The sequence below is a fragment of the Gekko japonicus genome, unplaced genomic scaffold (assembly GCF_001447785.1).
Source record: "Gekko japonicus isolate JY-2015 unplaced genomic scaffold, Gekko_japonicus_V1.1 scaffold257, whole genome shotgun sequence".
Taxonomy (NCBI): Eukaryota; Metazoa; Chordata; class Lepidosauria; order Squamata; family Gekkonidae; genus Gekko; species Gekko japonicus.
Genome location: NW_015171509.1, coordinates 507,106 through 532,306, shown reverse-complemented (window position 1 = coordinate 532,306; position 25,201 = coordinate 507,106). Strand labels below are relative to the sequence as shown.

General features: G+C 41.3%; 1 protein-coding gene across 1 annotated transcript in view; it reads right to left on the bottom strand.

Annotated features, from left to right (window-relative positions):
* The window catches only part of WDR36 (WD repeat domain 36), a 54,013-nt gene that overhangs the window by 20,518 nt on the left and 8,294 nt on the right, over positions 1–25,201 (bottom strand). Inside the window, exons 3-16 of the mRNA XM_015419331.1 lie at positions 24,916–25,016; positions 23,370–23,487; positions 23,132–23,264; positions 21,736–21,790; positions 20,760–20,892; positions 19,381–19,556; positions 18,476–18,596; positions 17,175–17,240; positions 16,492–16,575; positions 7,134–7,288; positions 6,031–6,145; positions 4,555–4,720; positions 3,406–3,514; positions 2,235–2,314 (exon numbers count right to left, since the gene is read on the bottom strand). Coding sequence (XP_015274817.1) covers positions 2,235–2,314; positions 3,406–3,514; positions 4,555–4,720; positions 6,031–6,145; positions 7,134–7,288; positions 16,492–16,575; positions 17,175–17,240; positions 18,476–18,596; positions 19,381–19,556; positions 20,760–20,892; positions 21,736–21,790; positions 23,132–23,264; positions 23,370–23,487; positions 24,916–25,016 — 1,612 coding nt within the window. The remainder of the gene's footprint in view (positions 1–2,234; positions 2,315–3,405; positions 3,515–4,554; positions 4,721–6,030; positions 6,146–7,133; positions 7,289–16,491; positions 16,576–17,174; positions 17,241–18,475; positions 18,597–19,380; positions 19,557–20,759; positions 20,893–21,735; positions 21,791–23,131; positions 23,265–23,369; positions 23,488–24,915; positions 25,017–25,201) is intronic.

Here is a 25,201-nt window from a genome sequence, read left to right as displayed (position 1 = left end):
CTGCTGAAGGATAGCAGGAGACTGATCAAGGGCTAAATTCTTGCCTAGGATGGCACTCCCAGGAAGGGAAGAAATATGAATTCTTGGAAAAGAGAACGAAAATTAAGTAAGTACATGGCTCCTTGGCTAGGAAATTCAATACACCCCCCACCCAGACAAAGGGTAAAATCATAATAGAGATGGGAAAAATTACTCGGGTGGACTCATATGTTGAAAAACATAAATAAAAATGTGCTCAAGTAACATGGCTTTGAATACAAAGTACACAACTGTAACATGTGCGGCTTGTGAATATTCTTTCTGGATTTTCAGAATTCAAGGTCAAACTGAACAAAAGTTGCAGGTAGCCCATAAGAAATCTTATATATTAGTCCAACTATGACATCTTTTTAAATTTCTGATGATCAGCTCACCAGACTCTCATTACAATTAGGGATGCTTGAAACTCTTCAGCTCACATCTTGTTAGCTACTCGCGATCAGGCACAGACTAATCAATGGACTGTTTGGCTGTTTGCAACCTGTTCAGCACAAACAGGCTAGGTACAGCTAAAGATCAGAAGCAAACTCTTAAATGATTTCTCTTCAGATTAGACTTGGCTTCTCATCTCCTGTACTGAAATATTACTGTGTCCCAGCCTTTCTGGGATCCAACAAAGCCTGCGGGTGGAGTGTGGGAGAAATGATAATCAGAAACTTATTCCAGGTGGTGGACTTATTTTCAAAACAGGCGCACTTCATCCCATGTAAACAATTACCCATGGCCCAGAAGCTAGCCCAGGTGTTCCTACACCATGTAATAAGGCCACACGCTCTGCCCCGCAAAATAATATCGGGCCGGGAAGCTCAGTTCGTAGCTGGATTCTGTAAGGAGCTGTTGAAATTATTGGGGGTAGAGCAGATATACGGGCTGCTCAGCAATAAAGGAAGAAATAACAAAGGGAAAATCCTGTGCATGAGGGAGGGAAGAAGGAGAGATCACCATAGCAGACCAGGGACTTTAGATCTCCCCATCTTGGCTCCCCTTGAAAAACTACGTTTGCAGCTTGCGGGTGCTGCCTGATACAGCAGTCACCTTAGAAAACCAAATGGTTGCTGTAGCGTTTGCTCTGCTCTACCTGGTGCATCAGCTGTATCCATTCCTGGTTCAATCAAATCTAGCCACAAGTGATCAATGCCTTAGTTATATCTAGGCTGGACTACTGCAACGTGCTATATTTGGGGCTAACCTTGAAGAGTGTTTGAAAGCTGCAGCTAGTGCAGAATGCTGCAGCTAGACTGTTGGTCAGGCCCAGCTATCGGGAGCATGTGACCCCAATACTATAGCAACTACCCTGGCTACCGATCCGCCCCCAAGCCCAATTCTAGGAGTTGTTTTTGTCCTTTAAAGCCCTACATGGCTTGTGACCAGGGTTTCTGAAAGACCATCTTCTCCCATATGTTACTGCCTGGGGATTAAGATCGTGGGAAGACGATCTCCTGAGTGGCCCATCAATTAAAGGCATTCAGTTGGTAGGTACACAAGAGAGGGCATTTTCTGTGACAGCCACAATTATGAAATATCATTCCCAGAGAGGTGCACCTCGCCTCCTTATTGTTGACGTTCAGGAGGCAGCTGAAGACAGTTATATTTAGGACTACATTTGATTGATTTAGCTTTTGGAAGTCCTAATTGGAGTGTTTAAATTATGACTTTTTATGAGTTTTATAATGATTAATATTGTAAGCCACCTTGAGTTCCACAAGGCAGAAAGGCAGATCATAAATGTTTTAAATAAATAATTAAATAAAATATCTACTGTAGCATTTCCCAGCCTGTGCGTCCCAAACCAAAAGTAGGTTGCAAAGCCTGTGGGTCTGTGGTCAGTGAAAGTGGGTCCCAGGCTTTAGCAATTTTGCTGATTTTTGCATGCTCTGGGTCACCATACCAAAAAGGTTGGGAACCACTGATCTACTGGACAGTCATTGATACAATCAACAATAATTCCTGAAATCTAGGGGGCAGTTTTTGCACTAGGATATTTTGAAAAGTCATGGATTAGATTAAATCTAACAATCTATTTACTGGCCTTAACCTAAAAAAACCCTGTTATTGTGTAGAAAAAACTGTATCTGGGTTTGAATACTTAAGGGCCACCTCCGACAGATTTTCTGTTCCATAAATCTGACTTAAATTACAAAACACATTGCTTTTCATAAAAGCAACATCTATCTGTAATCTCTATATTTGCTTACCATCCAGATGGGAGATCCCATGTCCTAATGGTGCAATCCATTGATGCAGTTATTAGCCAGCGACCATCAGGACTGAAAGTCTACAATGAAAGATTATTCATCAAAATTGGTTTAATAGGTCATGAGATAGCAAGAGAACATTGGCAATTTTATTTTAGCCTTTATGAATTCCTGTGATAATGCTACAAAGTAAATCTAAAACAAACTAGAGAACATTGGCTATATTAAGTAATGGCAAATTTAACAGTACTCAAGTTTCACAAGACCAAATAAGCATTTGTAAACTTGAGTGCCTCTTATTGGTTTTCAGATAACTTTTTCCTGATCACGATGGCAAGTAACTGGCTAGAGTTTTCACAACTATCATCCACAATGACAGGGGTCTAAGGCGCTTACTATCAGGCAAATTAGCTCAGAATTGGGATGCTAGTGTGCTCCCCTGTATTCCCTAATGAATTTCTAGAAGAAACTATGCGCAGTTTTAGAAAAACTGTTCAATAATTAATGCACTTAAAAGACGAAGAATACACAAAAAAGCATGTAAGCTACGGATAACAGCTTCAATTTTCCCAGGTATTAAATTCCTATTATACTGTATACTCAGAGGGGCTTACAGAGGACTTCCAGTCAGGCAGTAATTAGATACACATCTCCTTATTTTCATTACTGTTATAGGATTCGGTGCTCCTGAAATAACAAATTCTTATACAAGCATATACATTTGCTTCTACTTAAGCTCCAAATTGCAAGACCTAACATAATATAAATAACCTTCCACTGTTATATCCAACTCTGAACATGGCCCAAAATTGCAGAGTGAAAAATCTATATATCAGGCCATACACAGATATAGGGGATTTTTCTATTTGCCTGGGGGAATTCCCAAACTTAGAAGCAAACAGGAAGGGGACCTTTAACCCCACCCCAAATGGAGAATGCCTACCAAGATATCATGACATCACAGTAAGCATTGTGTGGTTGCCCAGAAGTGAGGCACAAGAACCTTGGCCTACACAACACCAGTATGACTGCAGGTTGGGGGAGAGAGAGAAACTGGAAACAGGTAGGAAAGTTAAAATGCTGGCCAGTTTGGAGGGATGGAATTTCCATGCCATGTGAATCTCACGGGCCCCCAGATTGTACACCTTAAAGTTCACAAATATAGTCTTACCATATCATTTATCTGGCCCTGATGCCCTGAAAAGTTTCTGACAATTTTTCTTGTTTCTACATCCAGAATACTAATGCCAAAGTCATCCAGTGCAATTCCCAGAAGGCCACTGGCAAAATTCAGAAGGATATAAATTAATACAGAATAGAAAAAATGGGGCATGTTAATGTTTTCTCAGGAATACAAGCTTCTGTTTTCATAAGAGACTGTAGTGAACCCAGCCATTCTCCAAGCAGCCTCTTCCTCCAACTGAAGTGGCTCTTCCTCTAACAGAAGGGCCACTTAAGGTGGTGGAAGGCTTCTTAGACTGGAGGAAGGCTTCAAACTTGAGCCAAAAGGAAAGGGTGTAGTATAGATATTTTAATAAATACATTAAAATACATTTTGCTCGGTGGAGTGGTTAAGACAGGGTTAAACCCCAGCAGCTACAATTTTAACATGAGTAGGGCTATCTTAAATGCTTTCACAGTCAAGAATAATACCAGCAGGCCACACAGAGCAAAAGATGCAGTAGTATGGGATGGTGAACACATAAAGAGATAGAAGTGAATAAACTGACGGGAGGAGGAAATAGAAGGGGGGGAAACTTTCAGCAGGGGTCCGCAACCCTTTTCAGCCTGTGGCCACCTCTGGAATTCTGACGCTACAAAATGTGAGGGAGTGAGGTGATTCATAACTCTAATGGTAATTTAGAGTCCAGTGGCATGGCTGACCACCTGGATCTAATGGTAATTGTTCAATGTTTCAGGCAGAAGGTCTGCTCGTCAGGACGCCTTTTTGAATGATTATAATGTTTAAAAATGTTTTCATGCTTACACACAGCTTATCATCAGTCACATAGTGAAGATCCTTGTGCTGTGGTGACAGCCGTTGTCAAAGCAATGTTTTTTAGAATCCGCACACCCAATCAGATCGCCAGTGGGCAATCAGAAGGCCTACTGGACAGAAGCCCCACCTAGTATTGGTCACTTTCTTTAAAAACTTGGCGGGTACCAGGAAAGGTCACGTTGGGGACCCCGACATAGAGAGCATGAACATGAAACATTATCACTGCAACTATGCTCTGTAATCATGAGTTATCAAATATTTGCAGTGGAAGATTAGAGGTACCACATTCCATTTTACTTTATCAAAATGTTTTAGTCTTACCTGTCTCTATGCAGAACCGTTTTACTTGGAGAAGTAGAGAAGTTAACAGAATAAACAAGTTCCATAGTCTTGAATTTCCAGAACTTGATAAACCCTTCACTGCCTGCTGTGATAGTAAACTGGCTCAATCCATCAACTGCTACTCCTCTTATACTACCTTCATGGGCTGTAATATTCAAGAAAAACAAGAGATTAACATTCAGGTGTTTTTCACCATTCCATTATTTTACAAGCACAATGGAAGTTGGGAAGTTTAATTCTATGGCTATCAAATATTGTTATTTGTACACCAGCTAAATAGTTTACAATCTAAATAATGAAACTCTTCAAGAATAAGAACAAGCCAAAGCACAGTACCTCTTTCCTTGCTCTGTAATAGGGATCGTATGGGACAATACTGTGCCACCAAACACATTCAAGGTATATAACAAAATGAGATTTCAAGTTACTGAATGAATCAGATAGTTCATTATGTCAGAAGATGATAAAAGTTGCTTTAAAGGTCAGGAGAATCTGCTTCCTTCATCATTACAATAACTGCATAACATCACTACAATAACAAACTGCGAAAATGCAAAATCAAATCAAAATTTGTAAATTAACCAAAAGTGGGAGGTAAAGAACCCCAAACGGTCTGATGAGAGCTGAATATGTTCCAGGATGCACATAATGCTGAAACACAGTGAAAAAACCCAAAAAAAGGGGGGGGGGGGGGAGGACCATGGATGGGAACTACCTTGCCCAAATTTAAGTTTATAAAATCCTGGAAGCAGAGCTATAGGAAAGTAAGATTTTCAAGTTGTCTCCTTCCCCATGAGATTTCTTACAGGCCTCAACATGAAATAGTAATATATCCTTTTGCTATGTTGATTTCTTACCAGAGATCTCTGCAGATATGCAATGGACGCAGTGATCCCTCTAATTTTGCTCTACTAAAGTCATCTACCTCTCCTTTGCAACTTGTCACAGTCAAAGGTATAGTTAATTTGCTGATATTGAGGCAGCAGCTTGTATATGTCTGCAGTTAAGACCAAGTATTTATTGTACAGTATTTACTATGGCCTGATTTAGGCAATGAGCCATGGGAACAATTCATGAGCTCACTCCCCCCCCCCCATTCCCCAAGCATAGAGAATATGTTGTGTTATTAGATGCACACTTTTATGTTGCATGCATATGCCTCACCCATACATATCAATAATGCCCAGGCATATTCTTCCACTAAGACAGCACACATGCACATTATGTTTATGTACAGTCAAGATCAAGATTAATTTGCATACATCATGGTATGTAGTCTATAAAGATGGTATGGTTAAACAAAAACTATATGATAATGCAGCATCAAGTACTTTAGCTCTAGAATATATGAATTCAAATTCCTGCAGTTGAGTTTAGTTTCTAGATACAATTTTTGCACAGGACAGAAAATGTGACGCTCTTGCTACTAATTTTTAAAAAGCAACAGATTTTCACCTTTATCCCTGCCATAACGTCCTCTGTGAATGCCAGACTGCATATTGTATACATCTACGTGTCCTGATGTAAGTCCAATTACAGCAAAGTTTCCACAGGAAGTGATATCTACTGCCTGTCAGGGTAAACAGAGAGAAAACATAACTTAAAGTGTTAACATACCACAAAAGAAGCCTGTGTAGTATTTTTGGATTTTTCTGCTGATTTCAAAGAAGACTAAGAAAAAATAGACTTTGCCCACCTTCACAAGAGAAGTTTATTTTCCAGCCATAAAAACCCACCTCAACATTATGATGAATTTACAATACTTGCCAAATGTTTCAGTAGTTATTTAATAGAAAGAAAAGCTAATATCAACTAATATCAATTCATCTAAGAACTTCAGGTGAATGATCTTCTAACTATCAAAACTGCAGTACATAGGGGCATTATATGCACATGAGGGTTGTATCACAGTCACAACTTTGCAGATCCCCATTACACATACTGAAAGTTTTAAAAAGGTCACTGGAGGCAGGACCAATGCCTCCGAAATGTTTTTCAGGGTCACATCTCCCATAAAACATCTTCTCTTCCTCCTCACTACAGCATGAGATTTACTTTACCTGTAAAACATAAAAGTCTCATTTGGAAGCTCAAGTTCTCTCAAAGATGCAATGTGCTTCGTGCCAAGATTGGCAGAAATACAGCAGTGCCAATTGCCAAACAATTAGAAACTGTCCATATTGTCAGTTATTTCTGTGCCCATGATCTCCCATGTGCATGTGTGGTCCTACTCCATGACGGATTTTAATTTCAGCCATGGGAATTTTTCAACATGTACGACTCTGCAAAACTTCAACAACATGCTTGACCATGATACAACTTGTATCTCTTGATTTGGTATGGAATGTCCCAAATTATTCAGTTATGAACTAAATTGAAACTTAGGAAGCATTAAAAAATTAAAAGTATAATCCTCTGAATTATTAGTTTTTTTAACAAAAAGTTTTATGCTATGATTTAAAAAGGACTACCTTTTAATGCTATTATTTTATGCTATGATTTAAAAAAGACTACCTTTTAATGATATTATTTTATGCTATTATTAAAAAAGTCCTTACAGTTGCATATACACCAAGAGGTTTATTTTTGCTGAAGTTTTCTGGTTTCAGTTTATGGGCTCCCATTGAACCTTTCTGATAATTCCAGGTGGTGCAGGTTAAATAACCCTGATGGCAAGCGATGATCCCATCCCAGTCACTTTGGCGAGCAACCTCTGTAACACAATCAGAATTAATTAAATGTAAAACTCTTAGTCAAGAGGCATCTATAAATTAGAAGAGACACACACATTTTGTTATTACTTGATTACTGTGGCATAACCAGCAGGATACAATCCTAGCTTCTCTGCAAATCTGCCATTTTGCTTTTAAAGTGCTTAGCAAAACAGGGCCCATGAAACTCTTTTCTGCAGCATGAATAACAGAATCAATGTTAATCATAAATGAACTTCTAAGGTAAAAACTCACTTCACTGGATCTGTGCCATATATAACCAGATATAAGAACACTCTGCAGAATCAGGGTTAAAGAATGCAGCACATAGATATGCAGTTAGGGTCTTCTGTTTATAAAAACTAATTAATAGCTGGTTCAAAGATTAGGGAGGGGGTCACTGGGCATAAGTGTCCAACTCTCTCCCATATATATATATTTAAAAACCCTCAATGATGCAGCTAGCAACATGTACAAAGAAGACAGGGTTAGGAGCTTGTACTCCCCTCCCCCAAGAAACTAAACTGCAGCTTTGGATGGGCATTTTAACACATGGAAAAGGCATGGAAGGAAAGGGTTAAACACCTTCTCACGAGGGAAAGGTTCAATGATCTTCAAAGCAGTCACTTAGTACTGCTAATTAGCTTTCTAAAAACTGCACACGTCTTTCTTTTTGAGTGTATATTTGTCCCCACTGGTCCATCTAAGATATTAAATCCAGCATCCTGTATCCATCAGAGGCCAGACGCTTCTACGAAGCCTGCAAGCAGGCATAAAGGCAACACAGCTTTTCCCTGCTTCCAGCCATGATATATCTATCTGCCATGAATTTACCTATTCCAAAACCATCTATACCAGTGGCCATCACCATGTGTCATGGCAGTGAATTCCACATGCACTCTGGGAAATCATTTGTGCTAGTTATGAATCTACTGTTAAAACGCTTTAACTATATTATTAGAAAGACAATTTTTTCCATTCATTTTCCCCATACTATGCATAACCTCATGCCCCTCACGTCACCTTTTTCTAAACCAAAATACCCCATATAAAAAGTCTTTCCTCAGAGGAAAGGAGCAGAATTCCTTTAACCATTCTGTCATCTTCTGCACCTTTTCACCTCTACAATTTCTTTTAAGATACGGGAATATCAGAACAATATACCCTAATTTCAAATGCAGTCATGTTGTGATCATTTGTTCAATGTGCATGATTTTACAACTACTTACACTGAGTCTAATTTGCCATTTCAGATGCCATTTGGATGGAGTGTACCACTACCTACCAGGACACTCAATACAGTGGTGTTACATTATGGTTGCGAGTAACTATACCTGCTGCAGATACATTTGTGCCTAAATGCTGGGAATACAATTTCAAAACAGGAGTGACACTTCCTCACACAGGCACTGCTTACAGGTAGCCTGCTAACCTTCTCACCAGTGTTCCCTCTAAGTGTTTTTTAGCCTCCAGTTCACACATTTTTGTCTTAGCTCAGGAAGGATGGCTCCAGAACAAACTAATTTACGCAATACCCAAATCGCTCGCTCACAACTTTAATGCAAGTAGCTCACAAAGTACAATTTTTGCTGACGAGACTCCGCAGCTTAGAGGGAACACTGCTTCTCAGCCACAATGACAAACTACTTAACAGTCACATGGACTCTGGTATCAAGGCCTGCAACAAACCAAGATGCCAACTTTGCTCTCTTATATATCCTAGCAACACCACCAGTGGACCCAGCAACATCAGCCATATTATCTCAGGTTCATATTTCTGCTCATCCTCTAAAGTGATTTATTCTATCACGTGTCAACAATACCCTTCCACCCTCTACATTGGGCGAACAGGCCAGTCCCTTTGACAGAGAATTAATGAGCATAAGTCTGGCATCAGTAAACACAACATTCAAAAACCGGTGGGGGAACATTTTAACCTTCCAGGACATTCAGTTGCTGACGTAAAAGTAGCAGTTCTCTTACAACGGAATTTCAAAGAAGATTAGAGACACTGCTGAATTGCAACTGATATGAAGCTCAAGACAATGTATCCACCTGGACTGAATCAAGACCTAGGTTTCTTGTCTTATTACCAATGCCAAATTCTCCATGCCTATTACCCCTCCGCATAGCTCACCTAATCCAATCATGCCTGCTATGGTTATTCACCGGCTATTGTCATTTGCCTGCTAATGTCATTCGACATCTGAAATCACTCCACTTTCCAATAAACAGACATTGCACTGGCTGCCTATAGCATACTGGATTCGTTTCAAAGTGCTGGTTATCACCTTTAAATCCCTTTATGGCCAGGGACCTACATACCTGAGGGACTGCCTTTCCCCATACGTACCCCAGAGAGTGCTGCAATCAGGGACCCAGAATCGGCTTCCCCCCCCCCCACGTTTTTCCCCCCAGTATTAAGGAGGCTAGGCTAGTGACAACCAGGGCTAGGGCTTTCTCAGTGGTGGCTCCACTCTGGTGGAATAAGCTCCTGGAGGAGACCAGGGCCCTGCAGGACCTTTTACAGTTCCGCAGGGCCTGTAAAGCGGAGCTCTTCTGCCAGGCCTTTGGAGCTGCCACCACTATTGACAACTGACAGCCTATGATGGGAGAGCCATGATCCCCTGGGTCTTCCAATTACTGCCCAAGCTAATCACCCAGGACAACTGAAGAAGAACAACAAGCTGACTGTAAGATGTGGAAACTAAGCACTAGCACTTTACTATATTACTATATTTATGTTTTTTAAGTATTGTTATTGTATTAACAGATGTTATACTTTTATATTATACTGTGGAATTGTACTCTGTTTTTATGTAAGCCACCCTGAGCCAGCCTCGGCCGGGCAGGGCAAAAATCTAGTTAGTAAATAAATAAATAGGACTGATGGACTCCCATTCTAGCTGTGTCTGAAGAAGTGAGCAGTGACTCACAAAAGCTCATACCCTGCCACATATTTTGTTAAGTCTTTAGGTGCTACTGGACTCTTGCTCTTTTCTAAAGCAGGAGTGGTTACAGAATGTTTTGTAAATACCTATAGTAGCTTGTCAAAAATGTTACAACATTTGTTCTACACATAAAATATAGGTCAAGTTGTGTTTTACATAAGAGTTTCTGGATGTTATACAGTTGGCATACTATCTCTTTTGCACCTTTATATTTGTATTGTTTGTCTAACATAAACAATGAATTTCCTTTTTGTTTTTAATCTTGTAAATGCAGAACGATAATCATTGCCAACAAGATACAGTTCTCATGATGGTCTCAGGTAACCTATACTTCCCAGTTTTATATCATAAACATATCCTATCATTGTTTGTGCCCCTCAAAAGTCTGAAGAGGTCCTCCAAAGTAGCACACCATGAGTTGTGAGGGGCTTCAACTAGAAGAAAAAACCACCACTACCCATGCATGCACAGAAACACTGTACAATGTGCCTATAATTCTCTGCATACTCACCTAACAGAGAAAACCTAAACAGAGTTACAGCCTTCTAAGTCCATTCAAGTCAATGGACTTAGAAGGTTGTAACTCCACTAAGAAGAGTACTCTTAGTCTATTTCTCAAGGAAAGAAGGAGTATGAAGTTGGTATTTTGGATAGCAAGTCTCCAGCTCCCAGCTGAGTATACTACAGTTGTCAACCAAATCATTAAAACATTCTTGAAATACTTAAAATAGTCAGAAACACTAGGGATAGAAAGCACAAAAGTCAAAGACAGTCAGCAGCCTCTGAAATAAGAGTGAGTCACACAATTATGGGAAAGACAAATGTAAAGCATTAATCAATTTTAGACAAAAAATACATTAATTCTGAAATTTCTGAAACAAATTGTTAATTGGCACAGGAAAGGATCAGTCTATTCTATTATTCTAAACATTTATACAAATTTTACTGGCAATATGTGATGAATCAATCTATAAAAGGCATTACACAGTCAGGCCCAAGGCCAGAATAAATTGGGGGGGGTGGTGGTGGCAGCAAATGAGTACAGTGGTGGTGAGCACATCAGTATTTATTTACTTTACTATGAATTAGCCATGATGTAGTGCAAAATCTCTACAAGAGATCAATCATTCGACAAAGAAGGTTAAACGACAATCCATTTTGTTTAAAACCAAACTTCCCCCTCCTTTATTTACACATGATGAACAGCGTTCTGGAAAAGCATGAAGATCCCCACTCCCAAATTATCCCACTTTCACTTTCCTGGGTTGCAGTGTGCCAAATGGGAATCCCCCACACCAATGTATCACCATAAAAGTGTCTGTTTCTTCCTCTGAGCATGAAATGAGGCTTTGTTAACAGAGATCACAGAAGGTGCGTTTCCTTGGATGCATGGCCCCTATGATTCACTACACCATCATCTTCCACTGAACTCATCTCTCCCCTCCCCCAGCCCCAAACCCTGCTCTGGTTTAGAGCCACATAACTTGCTATAAAGACTTAAGGATAACTATAATTGGAATCCAATAGGGTTGCCAACCGCCAGGTGGTGCCTGTAGATCTCCCAGAATTACAAATGATCATCAGACTAGAGAGTCCACATCCTCTGCAGAAAATAGCTACTTCAGAGGATAGACTCCATAGTATTATACCAGGGGTCATTTCCTGCAGGAGCACACAGGAGTGGAGCTTCAGCAGTAAAGAGCCCAGGGGGCAGGCACGTGCAACAAGCCCCACCCCCTGCTCCCAGCAGCCCTCAGTCAGAGCAAGAAGCAGCCAGGTAAGTTGCAGAGCCCCCCCCCCCGGCCCCAAACAGTCCAGTGGCACCTTTAAGACCAAGTTTTATTCAGGTACAAGCTCTCCCTCCTCTGCAAGGACAGATCTGCACGTTCCCCCCAATAGCTAGGAATCCAAAACAGTCCAGTGGAGCCTGAGCGGTGGGTGTTGCCTTCTGACACACTTCCGGTGATGCCAGGGGGTGTGGCATATGCAAATAAATTATGCCAATGAGTTATGCTAATGAGCTCCTACACCTCTTTTTCTATGAAATGACCCCTGAGTATACCTGATTAATGTCCCTCCCCCACCTTCCCCAGGCTCCATCTCCCAAATCTCCAGGAATTTCCCAAGATGGAGTTGGCAACCCTAGAGTATGCGCGCACACACTTTTCCGTCACAGCTACAGCCTGCCTGGCATATAGGGGAAGGGCAGCTTTTTTTGCTTCACAAAGTTAGGAAGAGAAGCTGGGAAAGCTCCTCTCTACAGATACAGAGATTGAAACCCCACCCCTGCCCCCGTTAAAAGAAAAGGCAAAATTGTTGCCAGCACCAATTCATCATCATCGTTTCAGAGATTTTAAAATGCTGTGATGCCCTGATCCACCGTGGCCTTGTGGTACAGAACTCTTTCGCCCGCTCCTCCCTCCAAGTGCTTTCAAGGGCCAAAACAGCTGCACGGGCACCCACACACACTGTAAAATTATCACCAGTCCACTTGTGACACAGAATACAAAGACGGCTGCTGCCACCCACCCCCTCTGATTCCTAACTACCTTTGAACACTCTCCACACAGGCTAAAAGAGCAAAAGAAGAAAAAAGCTTCTACCTTAGTGTGCTACAGTGCTGCAGTTCAGAGGAATCCATGACTGGCAGGAATTAGCAAGCTAAGGTGGGAAAAGGACTGTGTCACGTGCTTCAGAGCACAGCCAAATCAACTACTTTGTGCAGGAAGCAAAGTGCAAAGGGAAAACCTGGGAAGGAGGTGGGAGGAAGGAAAGAGACTGTCCCTTATTGGCACAGACTGGGAGGGAGATAGGAAGAGGAAAGGAGAACCTCATTCAGGGCCGGCTCACCCACTAGGCAAACTAGACTTTCGCCTAGGGCAGGCCTCCAATGTGGGTGCCGAACTGCCCTGCCACCCTCCCCCCCAGCCCCAAAAGCCCCCACCCTGCCCAAAGCCGCTGCTCTGCGCCATGCACCCGTCACCAGTGTGCCCATCCTGCTCTGTGCCGTGTGCTCGGAAGGAGGAAGCGGCGGGATGCCAGGAGGCCCTGGGCACAGCCTGCGGCTTTGGGCAGGACCCCCGCGGCAGAAGAGAAGCTTTGGCGGCCCGGCTGTCCTGGGAAGCTGCGTTGGGTGCACCCTTGAGGGTAGCCTGAGCTGGCACTGGGAAGGAGTGCCACCCGCGGAGCCCCCCAGGAAGGGCTGGAGTCTGTCTGCAGGGGGTCGAGGACTCCCTCCGGAGGAAAAAAAGCGGCCGCCCAGCGGCTCTCTCGGCTTGGTGAAAACCCAAAGGTGATGAAATAAAGGCCAAGGGGGGGAAAGGCCTGGAAATGTCCTTCTGGGCCGCCGGAAGGGCCTGGCAGGTAGACTGGGTCCCGCCCGGGAGAAGAGAGCAGGCGGCCACAGGTGTCACCTTGTGGCTCCTTGTGTCGCCGCCTTCAAGACCGGCAAGATGCACGGGGTTTGAGCCCTTGAGAGCCGACGCCCCCTTGCTCAGACTGGAGAGCTCCCTCTGAGTCTCAAAAAATGACAACAACCCCCCCCCCCCAATCTAGACTCGTGAAGGTGCAGCTGGACTCCTGCTCATTCCCACTGCTGAAGCCCTGTGGAAAAGGCTGCTGGGCCCCGATGGGCGGTGGGGCGCCCTCCTCCCCTTTTAGAGCCAGGGATTTGGAACCAGCGTGCTCCCGAGGCAGCGTCCACAACTTCCTCCTTGTCAATGGAGCTGCTGCTCAGCTGCACAACCCGCACGCTCCCCTCCCCCTCTGAAGAAAGCGCTCTGGAGCTGCATGAGAATCCCGGAGGCATTCCAGCCACCCCACCCCCCGCCCAGTTCCTGATCTGGCCTTCTTCTTCTGGCCCAATGCAGGTCATCATGCGGGCTTTCTCTCGAGAAGCCCTGGCCGCAGCACTACATCCCGGTCATCCAGGAGGAGGTGAGCGCTTGCCTCCGGCAGTAGCTGGCCGGGAGCAGCAAGGGCCCGGTTTAGCTGAGCGTGGAGGATCTGGCCCTCTTTGGTTCCTTTCTTGGAGAGGACAAAAACCCATGCTTTAGGGCGCGCCCTTCACGATATCTCCAGAGACAGCCTGTGCATGTGTGTGTGTGTGTGAGAGAGAGAGAGAGAGAGAGAGAGAGAGAGCTCCCTCTATTTTATTTCTTCATTTAATCCCTGTCACAAATATTTTTTTTTTTAATTGCTGCCCAACTTTGTGGTGGTGGTATCTGTAGTCAGACTGCCACCTCAGAACTCTGGAAAATTATTGTTCTTCAGAAACAAGGAGGACTGTGCTGCTGAGATGTGTGTGTGTGTGTGTGGGGGGGGATACTCAATAAGACAAGGGGCATTTGGCAGGGCTCACTTCTGTTTCATGGGGAGGAGGGCTACAATTCTCAGGCCACTACCAGGCCAAAAACACCTTACACATTCTAGAAAGATCCACTGGCTTTACTTCCAAGGAATGGATACAGGAGGACTGGTGTGGTAGTCTCCTCATGGCACTGCATCCATTTAAAACCACAGTCCTGTGAAGTGGGAGTAAACTCACATTAACACAGAGAGACAAGCATTGGATTTGGCTGCTTGTTGAGACACAGGGAAGGATTATAGTATAAAGTGTCCCAAACAATGCTCCCTCTAAGCTGTGGATTCCTGCGAGCAAAAATTCTGCTTTGTGAGCTTCTGGCATTAAAGTTGTGAGTGAGCGTAAATTAGTTTGCTCTGGAGCCATCCTTCCTGAGCTAAGACAAAAATGTGTGAGCTGGAGGCTAAAAAATTGTGAGCTAGCTCACAAATGTCAAATGTTGTGGTTTTCATCCTTCCTAAGATGCATTTATGTTTGAACACTGGTGGGCGCATGGGGGGGGGGGGCAGAAGGTAGCCTTGCCTAGTGTGCAAAAAAACCTGGGGCCAGCCCTGCCCTCATTGGCAAATCCTGGGAAGGAGTTGGGGGGAGGGAAGGAAACATAGGCAGAAGACTTGTGACAGATTTCACAACTCCTAGGACATGGCAAATGATTGGTGGGGCCATGCCCGTTTGTGCACCACTGTAGCTACAGAACAGCAGAGTTATTCTCAATGCTCAAACATGTCATTTGCATGCATTCACAAGAACAGTTTCCCTGTGCCAAATAACATATTTAGACTATAAGTAGGAACCTAAGTATTAACTGTGAGAAACAATAATTTGCCAAACTAACTGTACTGATGCTTTCCAACTCTGACAGAGAGTTCTGATTCACAATATGGCTATGGGAAATATTTGCTACACAATGATTCCAATACTTGTTGCAAGAGTAAATAGTCACTTCTCAGTTTGGTCAGGAGGAAAAAAATTACACTCTAACACTGGGCACATCAGGTAAATAGGTGCTTTTCCATTTTGGAGGCTGATATTATTGGGGGCCATTAGATCAATCCCCCCTCACCCCGTTCTTTGGGGTCTGAGATGCCATAACTCATGCCAGGTTCATCCTTCTCCTCTTCCTGAATTGCTAGGATTTGGATGAGATTGAGGCCAGCCAATACCTTTGCTGTGTTATATGACTGGGAAGACTAAATGGGGACATAGAAGTCCCCAATGATACAGTGTGAGAAACACTGATCTAAATGAACATTTATTTTTAACAGCAAACAGCATCCAAATCCTAAAAGTATTCCAAGCTGTAAAAACAGTTACTTCTGCCAATCCCTGTGGAAACTCCTATGAAGTTAGAGAGCCAGAGAGATCTAATTTTCTACATTTCTGTCAGTCAGGAACATGCACAAGCATATTAAGCTAAATTACATGATACTGTGGAAGCAAAATGAGCCAGCCTGAAGACATATTGGAAACTAAGTAAGGAGTACTATGGGAAAGTAACATAGGCTGTGTGGAATGTGCTTTGTCTGCAAAGATATGGGGAAGAGTAAGTGACCGCAAGACTGGATTAGATTGGTCTGGACCAACCCATGACCAGCTACACAGGAAAGATACTAGGATGTCAGTTTATGTTTTAGTTGCATATGCTTATTTGAGTATAAATGGACTTAGAGAATGTAACCTCCCCCACAAGATTCTGCTTTTGCAGCCTCCTGCAATTGCACAATAAGTTATTCAATATTCTTGGAAATTATTTTTAGTGTCTTACTTCAACAAAACCACTTAATATTCTCAAATTCTTAATACAGAGGTTTAGCACCACAAAAGAAAAGAATGTAGTATTTGGTTTATTTTTATGACCCTGTTCATCCAAAGCAAGGGGAGAGTTGCGTACCTGTTGCAAATGTTGTAATAGGAGGAAGTGCCATTGTAACATCCCGAAGGCCCTTCTTCTTTGATTTCTTTTTATTTAGGGAACCTTTAACACCCAAGAAACAGGTTAACCATTTATAGAGACAAGTTTGTAATTACACATTTCCTATGATGTAAAATATTCTGTTCTCATCTTTACCATCACCTAATTCTAAGTAGTAGCTAATCAGAACAAGTCGCACTGTAATTAGTATCAGGGTAATAATTTTCCATCAAAATTGAGAGGTTTTGGAGCCAAAATTGACTAATAGGAAAAGAGGAGGGCTTGGAATAAAAGACCTGGAGCAGCAGGAAAAGCTGTTCTTTTCCCCAGGGAACAGGGCCAGGGGAGGCTGCTGTGGGGAAGGGTGAGTAGTCTAATGTCACTTGGAATAGTGAGCTGTTTGTGAATGCCCTGTTTGTGAATGCCCTTAATTGGCAAAATTCCACTTATTTCAACATAACTTTCTTCTCTGCAAATGATTCAGAAGCAACTTCTGCACATCAAGCAAACAGAAAGGCTTCTCAGTTCCTCAAAAACACTGCAAAGTAAATGCACATCTCATTCACTTAAAAATATGAGCAACTTTGGGAGCATTTTAATACATCTGCTCATTTAGTACAGAGTCACTGACATTCAATTATTTATTATACAATCACACTTACCACGTCCCAAACTTTTATTGAATCTATCGTGCACAGTGGAAAATGACTGCAAGGTACTATCTTGACCTATGGCAAAGTAATAATGAAAATAAGAAACATCAGCCATAAATACATTTTAGGAATGCCCAGAAACTTTTAAGTTAAAATTTAAACCATTACAACTGTTGAATACATCTTTGGTGGTGGAAAGTGCCATCAATTCACAGCTGACTTATGGTGATCCCATGGGATTTTCAAGGCAAGAGATGTTTAGAGGTGTTTTTTGCCATTGTCTGCCTCTGTGTTGCTACCCTGGTATTCCTTGGAGGTCTCCAATCCAAATATTAGCCAGGGCTGACCCTGCTTAGCTTCTGAGATTGGACAAGATCAGGCTAGCCTGGGCTGTCCAGGTCAGGGCAAGAATAAATCTTTGCATTTACAATAATCTTAGGTATAGTTTCAAATATTGTTGCCTAAGTCAAGGGCTACAGTGTTAAGGTATTTTGACTATCAGATAAACCTTCAAAACTTAGGCTTTTTAAATAAAACAGCAGAAGGTAGACAGTGAAACTGTCGAACTACATTCAAGAGCCATTTTTAAGTAAAACAAGTGTCATGATCTAGGCTGTGCCACCAGAGGCCTACTAGGCCCAGGGAGCCTGGCTAGCAATAGGTGAGGCTAGGCTTACAACTCCCAGAAGCCCCTGAGAGGTTTTGGAGCCAAAATTGACTAATAGGAAAAGAGGAGGGCTTGGAATAAAAGACCTGGAGCAGCAGGAAAAGCTGTTCTTTTCCCCAGGGAACAGGGCCAGGGGAGGCTGCTGTGGGGAAGGGTGAGTAGTCTAATGTCACTTGGAATAGTGAGCTAGGGAGAGTATATATTTAGATTTGTTAGGGCATTTGATTTCTTTTCTTTTCACTTACTGTTATAATTCTGCACCTAGTTTGTTTGACCTCTTATAAAATAAACTATTTTCATTGTTCACTCTGCCTGATCCTCACACCTGTTATTTGGCCAAAATGGAGGTCTGAAGGTCTTGGGAGGGTGCTCTGGGCCTTCTCAAGGGAACCTAAATCCAGAGTGGTGGCAGCGTCAGGTGACACCCCACCTGAGCCGTGACAACAAGGAAGAAGCTGGAAATGAGCTCACAGAAAAGAAACTGCCAGACTTTAATATTTAATCACCTGAAGATGAACTTTAAACCACACAATACATCTAGTAAATACAAATGTACCATCAGAAATACATGACCTAGTTTTCACACCACATGCTCTGATAAAATGAAAAAACACTGTTCTGGAGCAAGAAAATGACACCTTACTTGCACTAAGAATTTGTTGCCCATTTTGTCCATGGTATCTGATTTTTGTTGGAGGTGCACTGTGTCCCATTCTGAATCTTAGCAATCTACTACTTCCACCAGGGCCATCAAATACCCACTCCTGTTCAATAACAGAACAAATGTATGAAAAAATGAAATTAGAAAGAAAGCAATATTTTAATACCAGTTCACTTCAAAATAAATGCACAACAATAAATAACACTGCATAGCTGCTTTATATGTTACCAAGCAATGGCTCATTCTAATATCTGTTGCATTTAGAGATGTGCAAATTGTTTCCCATTATTTTCAATGATATTTTGCACTACTGAAAACTGACAGTGTGTACTTTGAGACATCTATCCACATAAACAAGCATGTAATTTCCCCAAGGAAATTCTGATTTACCAGTTCAGATCTTAGCATCACTGTGTCATGGTCCCCATTTATTTAAGAGGACAAAAATACAGATGTATTTATTTCAGAAACATTTGCATACATCTACTCTCTTGCAAAAAACAACAACAACTGTGAAAGACTTTTCCTGATTGCAGGACAGGGCAAGAGGAAGCAGTGATTTGACTGCCCTAGATTCCCAAGTCAACACCCTGATGAACTAATAATACAATCCCTAGTTCCTCCTCTAAAACCCTGACCACTTTATTCTCAACAGATTAGATGCACATGTACAACATCCTGTACAATGAGCCACCCAATGGATCCACCATGACTATCAAAAAATAACTAGAGAAATTTTCCACAGCTGCAAATATGATTTCTTATTCCCTCTGGAAAACAACCTACAGATACTCATTACATCCCTAACTGTGATATGCAAGAATCAGAATAATCAGTGGGTAAATGACTTCTGAAAAGAAATAAAAATCAGCATCAAAACTACTTACCCTTATAGCATTATCAGAACCATTAGTAATAAGCAGTGGTTCTCCTTGAACAAATGACAGACCAGCGATCGCTGTGGCATGTGCATTTCTCATCTGGCCCAGAAGTTTCTTCTGGTCTAGATCCCACAACCCAATATGGCCAATAGGACTTCCAGCAGCCATAACTGCATGCCCATCTGATTACATGATTAAGAGAACAAAAAGCAAAGCAATATGTATAGCACTTTCATCTTGAACTAAAACGCAACAAATTAAAACTTTGATATAGACATACAGCACCACTATTCACCACTGGAAAAAGAGAACCAGTTCATATTGCAGTAGATAAATACAGCTTAGAAAAGGAAAATTTAGTAAAGCTTCCAAAAACGAGAGTCACAGTGACTATTATGCCAGACTAGTAACTTGTATGTGCCAGTATGTGACAAATGATGACTTACAGTGGTTGTCAAGGAGTTGCTTATCATAATAAGTTTCTTGCCAAGTACAACTAGTGTGAACAGTCACAGTAGTCATTTTGTATACTTCTGAGGTTTTGCATAAAATTGTCAATCTGCATTTTACAGAGCTGGATCCCACAGATCCATTCCTACAATGACAGCAGTTTCCTCTGGTGCAAAGCCCATATAGTGATGCAACAGAATCTTGCACTGGCAGAGGCTGTGGCTCAGTAGTAAAGCACCTGCTTTACATGCAGGAAGTCCCTAGTCCAATTGCTGGCATCTCCAGCTCAAGGACTTGGGAGTAGCTGATGTGAGAGAACCATTGCCAGTCAGAGTATACAACACCCACAGTGAAAGAGCAGTGCTCTGGCTCAGTAGAAGGCAACTTCACAGGCACTGTGACAGAAGAGCCTTTCTCCCAATAACAGGAATGTGCTGCTGGAAAACATCACTGTTTGCTGAATGGATTGGTGAGATCTAACCCACTATTTTTTCTTTCTATCCTCTACCTGTGTACGTTCTGCTGAATGAGAGCCCATTTTACGCACGAAGCAGACCCTATTCCACAAAAGCTTATGCTTCAATCAATCTGTTAAAAGTAGCCAAACCCAAAAAAACAGACCTCCCAGTATCAAGACTATAAAAATAGCAAAACTGGGGCCAATTAATTTGTTAGTCTTTAAGGTGCCCTAGACTTTTAAAATTTTTGCTCCAAAAAAACTAACATGGCTGTTTCAGTTTTATACACACACACACACACATATATATACACACATATATATACATATATATATATACACACATATATACACACATACACACACAGAGAGTATTTGAACTTGAAGTTATAGACAAAAAATTGGGATTCAATGAACAACAGATCTCACTTGGGACATTTCTCAGTTATCGTAATTTTAAGTAAATGCAGATGTTTACCTGTGCGGAATGATATTGCTGTTATGGGACCCCAGTCTTGTTGAAATTTTATCAGTATTTCATCAAACTTGATATTGTGCACTATGATATGACCAGACACAAGACCTATTGCGACAACATCCACTGCTGGAGCCTCCAAAGAAAGTGAATAAATTTAAATGTTAATAATGGAGACATGACATCACAAGAAACCTTCTGACATGTCCTGGCATTCTAGAGTTCCACAGAAACACGGTGGTTCATTCAAATGAGGTTTGCTCAGGAAAAGTTCCCAGAGAGACAGTAATTTACAACATTTACATTATAAAAAGCCTTACTTGTGGTCAGTTCTGCTGACAGTCAAGATTTATACATTATCTGCACTGTGTGTACAGGATTATTGTACTGTTAGGATTAAGACTTGAAAATTACAGTTTAACCATTTCAATTTGCAACACTGTGCTGATGAAAATCCCATTAAATTGCTAAGGAACCTACCTGAAGAGAAGAATGATTCAGACTACAGTTTTAGTTTGACCTTTCAACTATGTATATTTGCACATTACTTTTAGGCAGAGACCAAATGCAAGCTTCAGACTGACTCATTTCATTCATGTAAAGCAAATTTTCCTATAATTTATCAGCAAACAAATCTCTAACAGTATAACATAGCAGCTACCAAACAGGAAAAATATAGACATGTACACTGATTTTACCAGTATCAGCAACAGTGATATCAAAAGATTATGACTAAATCCCTGTACTTCTGGATATCTTGGTACATCCAACTGTCCAGAGTCTTGGGGATATGAATGGCAGCAGTCTCCTTCACCCAGAGAACTGCTACAACTCTAAGGGAATTGTTTAATCATGTGGAACTATACCTATTGGATTTACATGAGAAATTTGTTCATTAAAATAAAATAAAGCACCATAAAAGTTTATTAAATGTAATTGTTGCTCTGTTTTCAAAAACATGCATTACAGGTTTACGTACCTGTTCAAGGACTGTCACTCCTGCATCCCACCCTGGAAATGTATACAAGAGCTTGCTACGAATAGAAAAAAGTTGGATAAAAATCACACACACACAAAAACCAAACACACAAGATAAGACCTGAGAAACTTATGAACGTGAGTAGTTATGGATCCAAGCAACCAAGAAGCCAGGATGCATTTGCTAAGATTATTACCCTCTCCCCTTACAGCTGCCATTTACAGTTTCTTGGTCTTGGGTGCTGAGATGCAAACTAAAGAGGCAGATCCTCTTGGAAATGCCGGTCTCCACCCAACACGGGGTCTCTGAGATCAACTCACTAGGGGACCCATGAGCCACAGTCCACCTCACACTCACTGGACATCTTTGCCTTGGGGTCAGATGATCCAGACATCTGATCTTACTCTCTGCGTTTCAATAACATCCAAAAGGCAAAGGAAATGCCATGTATATTAACAGAATTACCACCCACAGACTAGCTAGGCTAATCAAACTTAAAAAGAAGAAGAGTAAGATCTTGGCTTGCAACTTTTAACTAAAGAACCCAGCCTGCTCACTTGTCGAAGGTAGGAGATAAACCTAAGATAGGACAAGAACTTTGCAGCTGAAGAGATACTCATTATAGGATGCTCTTCCTGCTAGTAAGAGAGATGAAGATGAGAGATGTAAACAAACTGTACTGCCTGAGCCCCTCCTCCTCACAACAGTCAGTTTAAGGACCAACTGCACCATTCCCTTGACACCAAACCAGACAAGCTGATGTCCCCAAATTTGCCATGGAGCCACGCAGTAATCTGCAGAGCAAGTTCCCATTAGGGAACTCCTTTTAACAGTGTGTCGGGGTGTATTTCTGATTGAGACCACCAGGGCATTCTATTAAAGAATTTCAGATATGGACTCCATTTTATAATTGGATAAGAAAGAAATACAAAGACATGAACTCCTTAATATTATAATATGAAAGAAGCCTTTATGAACTTTTAAAATCTCAGTCTATCTTTGTATAATGTGAAATGATAAGCAGAGATTTATATGCAGAAGACATTATTTTTGTTCCTTTCCCTTCCTATTTATGTATACCCTAAAAACTTAATAAAACATACTTTACAAAATAAAAGAATTTCAGACAGTTTGTAAACAGCATAAAATTCCACAAACTGCTACAAGATAAATTCTGAAGATATTTTTAAAACTTGAGTTTTCTTTATAGTGACAAATATTTTCTTCTGCCAGAAAGGTTAAGCCGTTGCCAGAATCATGCATCGTTCCCCAACAGCATAATCCAAGCCAGCAGCACTCTGCACCATTCAATTCCACATTTTAAAGCTGACAGAAATAAATAATTGATAACTGGGCCAATCTGCAATTTATTGAGAAAAAGAAAAGTAGTTCTTACTTGGATTTTATATTCCATAATTGCAGAGGTCCTTGCTCACTACCAAGGAGAATTTTATTTAAATAAGTACTTGGGTGCATAATAGCAGAAACTGCAAAAACAGCCTTGTCAAAATTCAGCTGCAAGTATTCCTCTGCAGAACAAAAGAAGAATATTAGTTCCATAAACATCATACATATGTTTGACAGTTTACTCCCCTCCTCAAACATTTATTGCCTTTGGAAGAGTTGAGTCTCACCTTCTGATTGTACATCCCAAATAATAAGAATGTTATCACGATCAACAGAGATGACATGTTCCCCAAATGGTAGCACAAGATGAATGTCTGTGTCATGTCCTTTGTAAGTATGAACCATCTATAATTAAAAGCACAATAGCTATTTTATTTGAAAGAGATGCCTTGCTTAAAGAAACAAGTGATAATACAGTACAATGCAAAGTCACAAAATACTGCTTATGCAATCCACACTGTAGAAATTTAAATTGTTATCTAAAATCTCAAATATGAACCAGATGTCAACTACAGAAGCAAAAATTTGTGTTTGCTACCTTACCTGCTTTCCCAAGGGAGAAAGAGAAACAACAGAGCAGTGTCTCTTGATTTGGTGTTATTCTGAACTCTGAAGAAGTTCTAAGCACTTCTGAGGGGCTACATGACTGTAAAGGCAAGCCTACACCCAGTTTTATGTGGGGTGGGTATAGAAAAATCTCTTGTATCACTCCAAACCTCAGAAACCAACAAGGTATTTTTGAGCTTCTCCTAGTCTTGGCACTACCATAAAGGAGAATCCCCAAATTTCTACCAAAACTCTCTACCAAGATTTAATCCAAATTAAAAAGAGACTTTTGAACTCTTCTATACACTGATAAAACTGCAGTTAAGTTGATAGCATCGCCAACACAGCTGCTCTTCAACTTTAAGTCCCTTTTCAAGTAGTTATATATATTCTAGATATAGAATCCTGCTTGCAAGCTACACACAACTGAAATAACGTTGCTATTACAGCAGTATGTTTCAGATTTTTGATGCAGCCCTCCACTGTGTTTAAAGATCTCTGGATTGGGGTACTAATACAATACCAGTGTAAGAAAAGGAAACAAACATCTCCATCCTCACATTATAAAGCCATGTACACATAAGTGGCTGGTCTTCCCAACTAATGTTGGTATGACAGGGCAAACCACCTGATACCTGATTAGATATTTTGCCCTAGCTACTAGGCAACAGAATTGTCTTCCACTGAAACCCAGTGTAAATAAATTCTTTGCTACAGGGTATTCAACCTATCCATTGGTTCTGACTGGCAAGGAGGAACACCCTGGTAGCTCAGGATCATTTATCTCCTTGGAACTTTATGCCCTGCTTTCAGGTGTACCACGCACCCCAAAGGGGCGATACAGTTTGAGAATCATTGTACTGAAGTCCCATCATCAGCTATTAAGAATGCAACCCGGCTTCTCTAAAGCATCATTTTCAAGTCACTCAAGCCAGCCTCCCCAATCATTTCAGAAATAATTATACTTTGGCTGCCTTCTGACATCACATTTAATAACCATTAAGCCCAGATTGTGCACAAACGCAGCTTGCTGCTGGGCTGTTGTGCGTGACTTGTTTCCCCCACTCCCTTGCCTTTACAGCACAGAGATTTCCCTGTTAGAAACTAATGCTGGTTATCCTTGATACATAAATACAGCTCAGATACTTACACCATACCTGAACACAACTGATTAAGCATTTTAGGATCAGAGATCTCATTGTATATTATCAAACAAATGACACAAACCTCTTTGTTCCGAGCAAAAGCATAGAGAAGACTGCCACAAGATGCAAATACCAACATTCTGTCAGCTGCCAAATATGTAATATCCTGTGGCAAAGCATTGCCTGGGGATAAGGGGGAAAAACACAGTAAACCAAGACAGATGCCAGGTGTATAACAGAGACATTATTCTGTAGTGTAGCTGTACTCCCTCAAGTATACATTACTAGTGAACATGGACAAAAAAGTTTTGAAGCACTTCTGCAATTAAGGAAGCCCGATTATTATATGCTATGTCAGTATGAAGTAC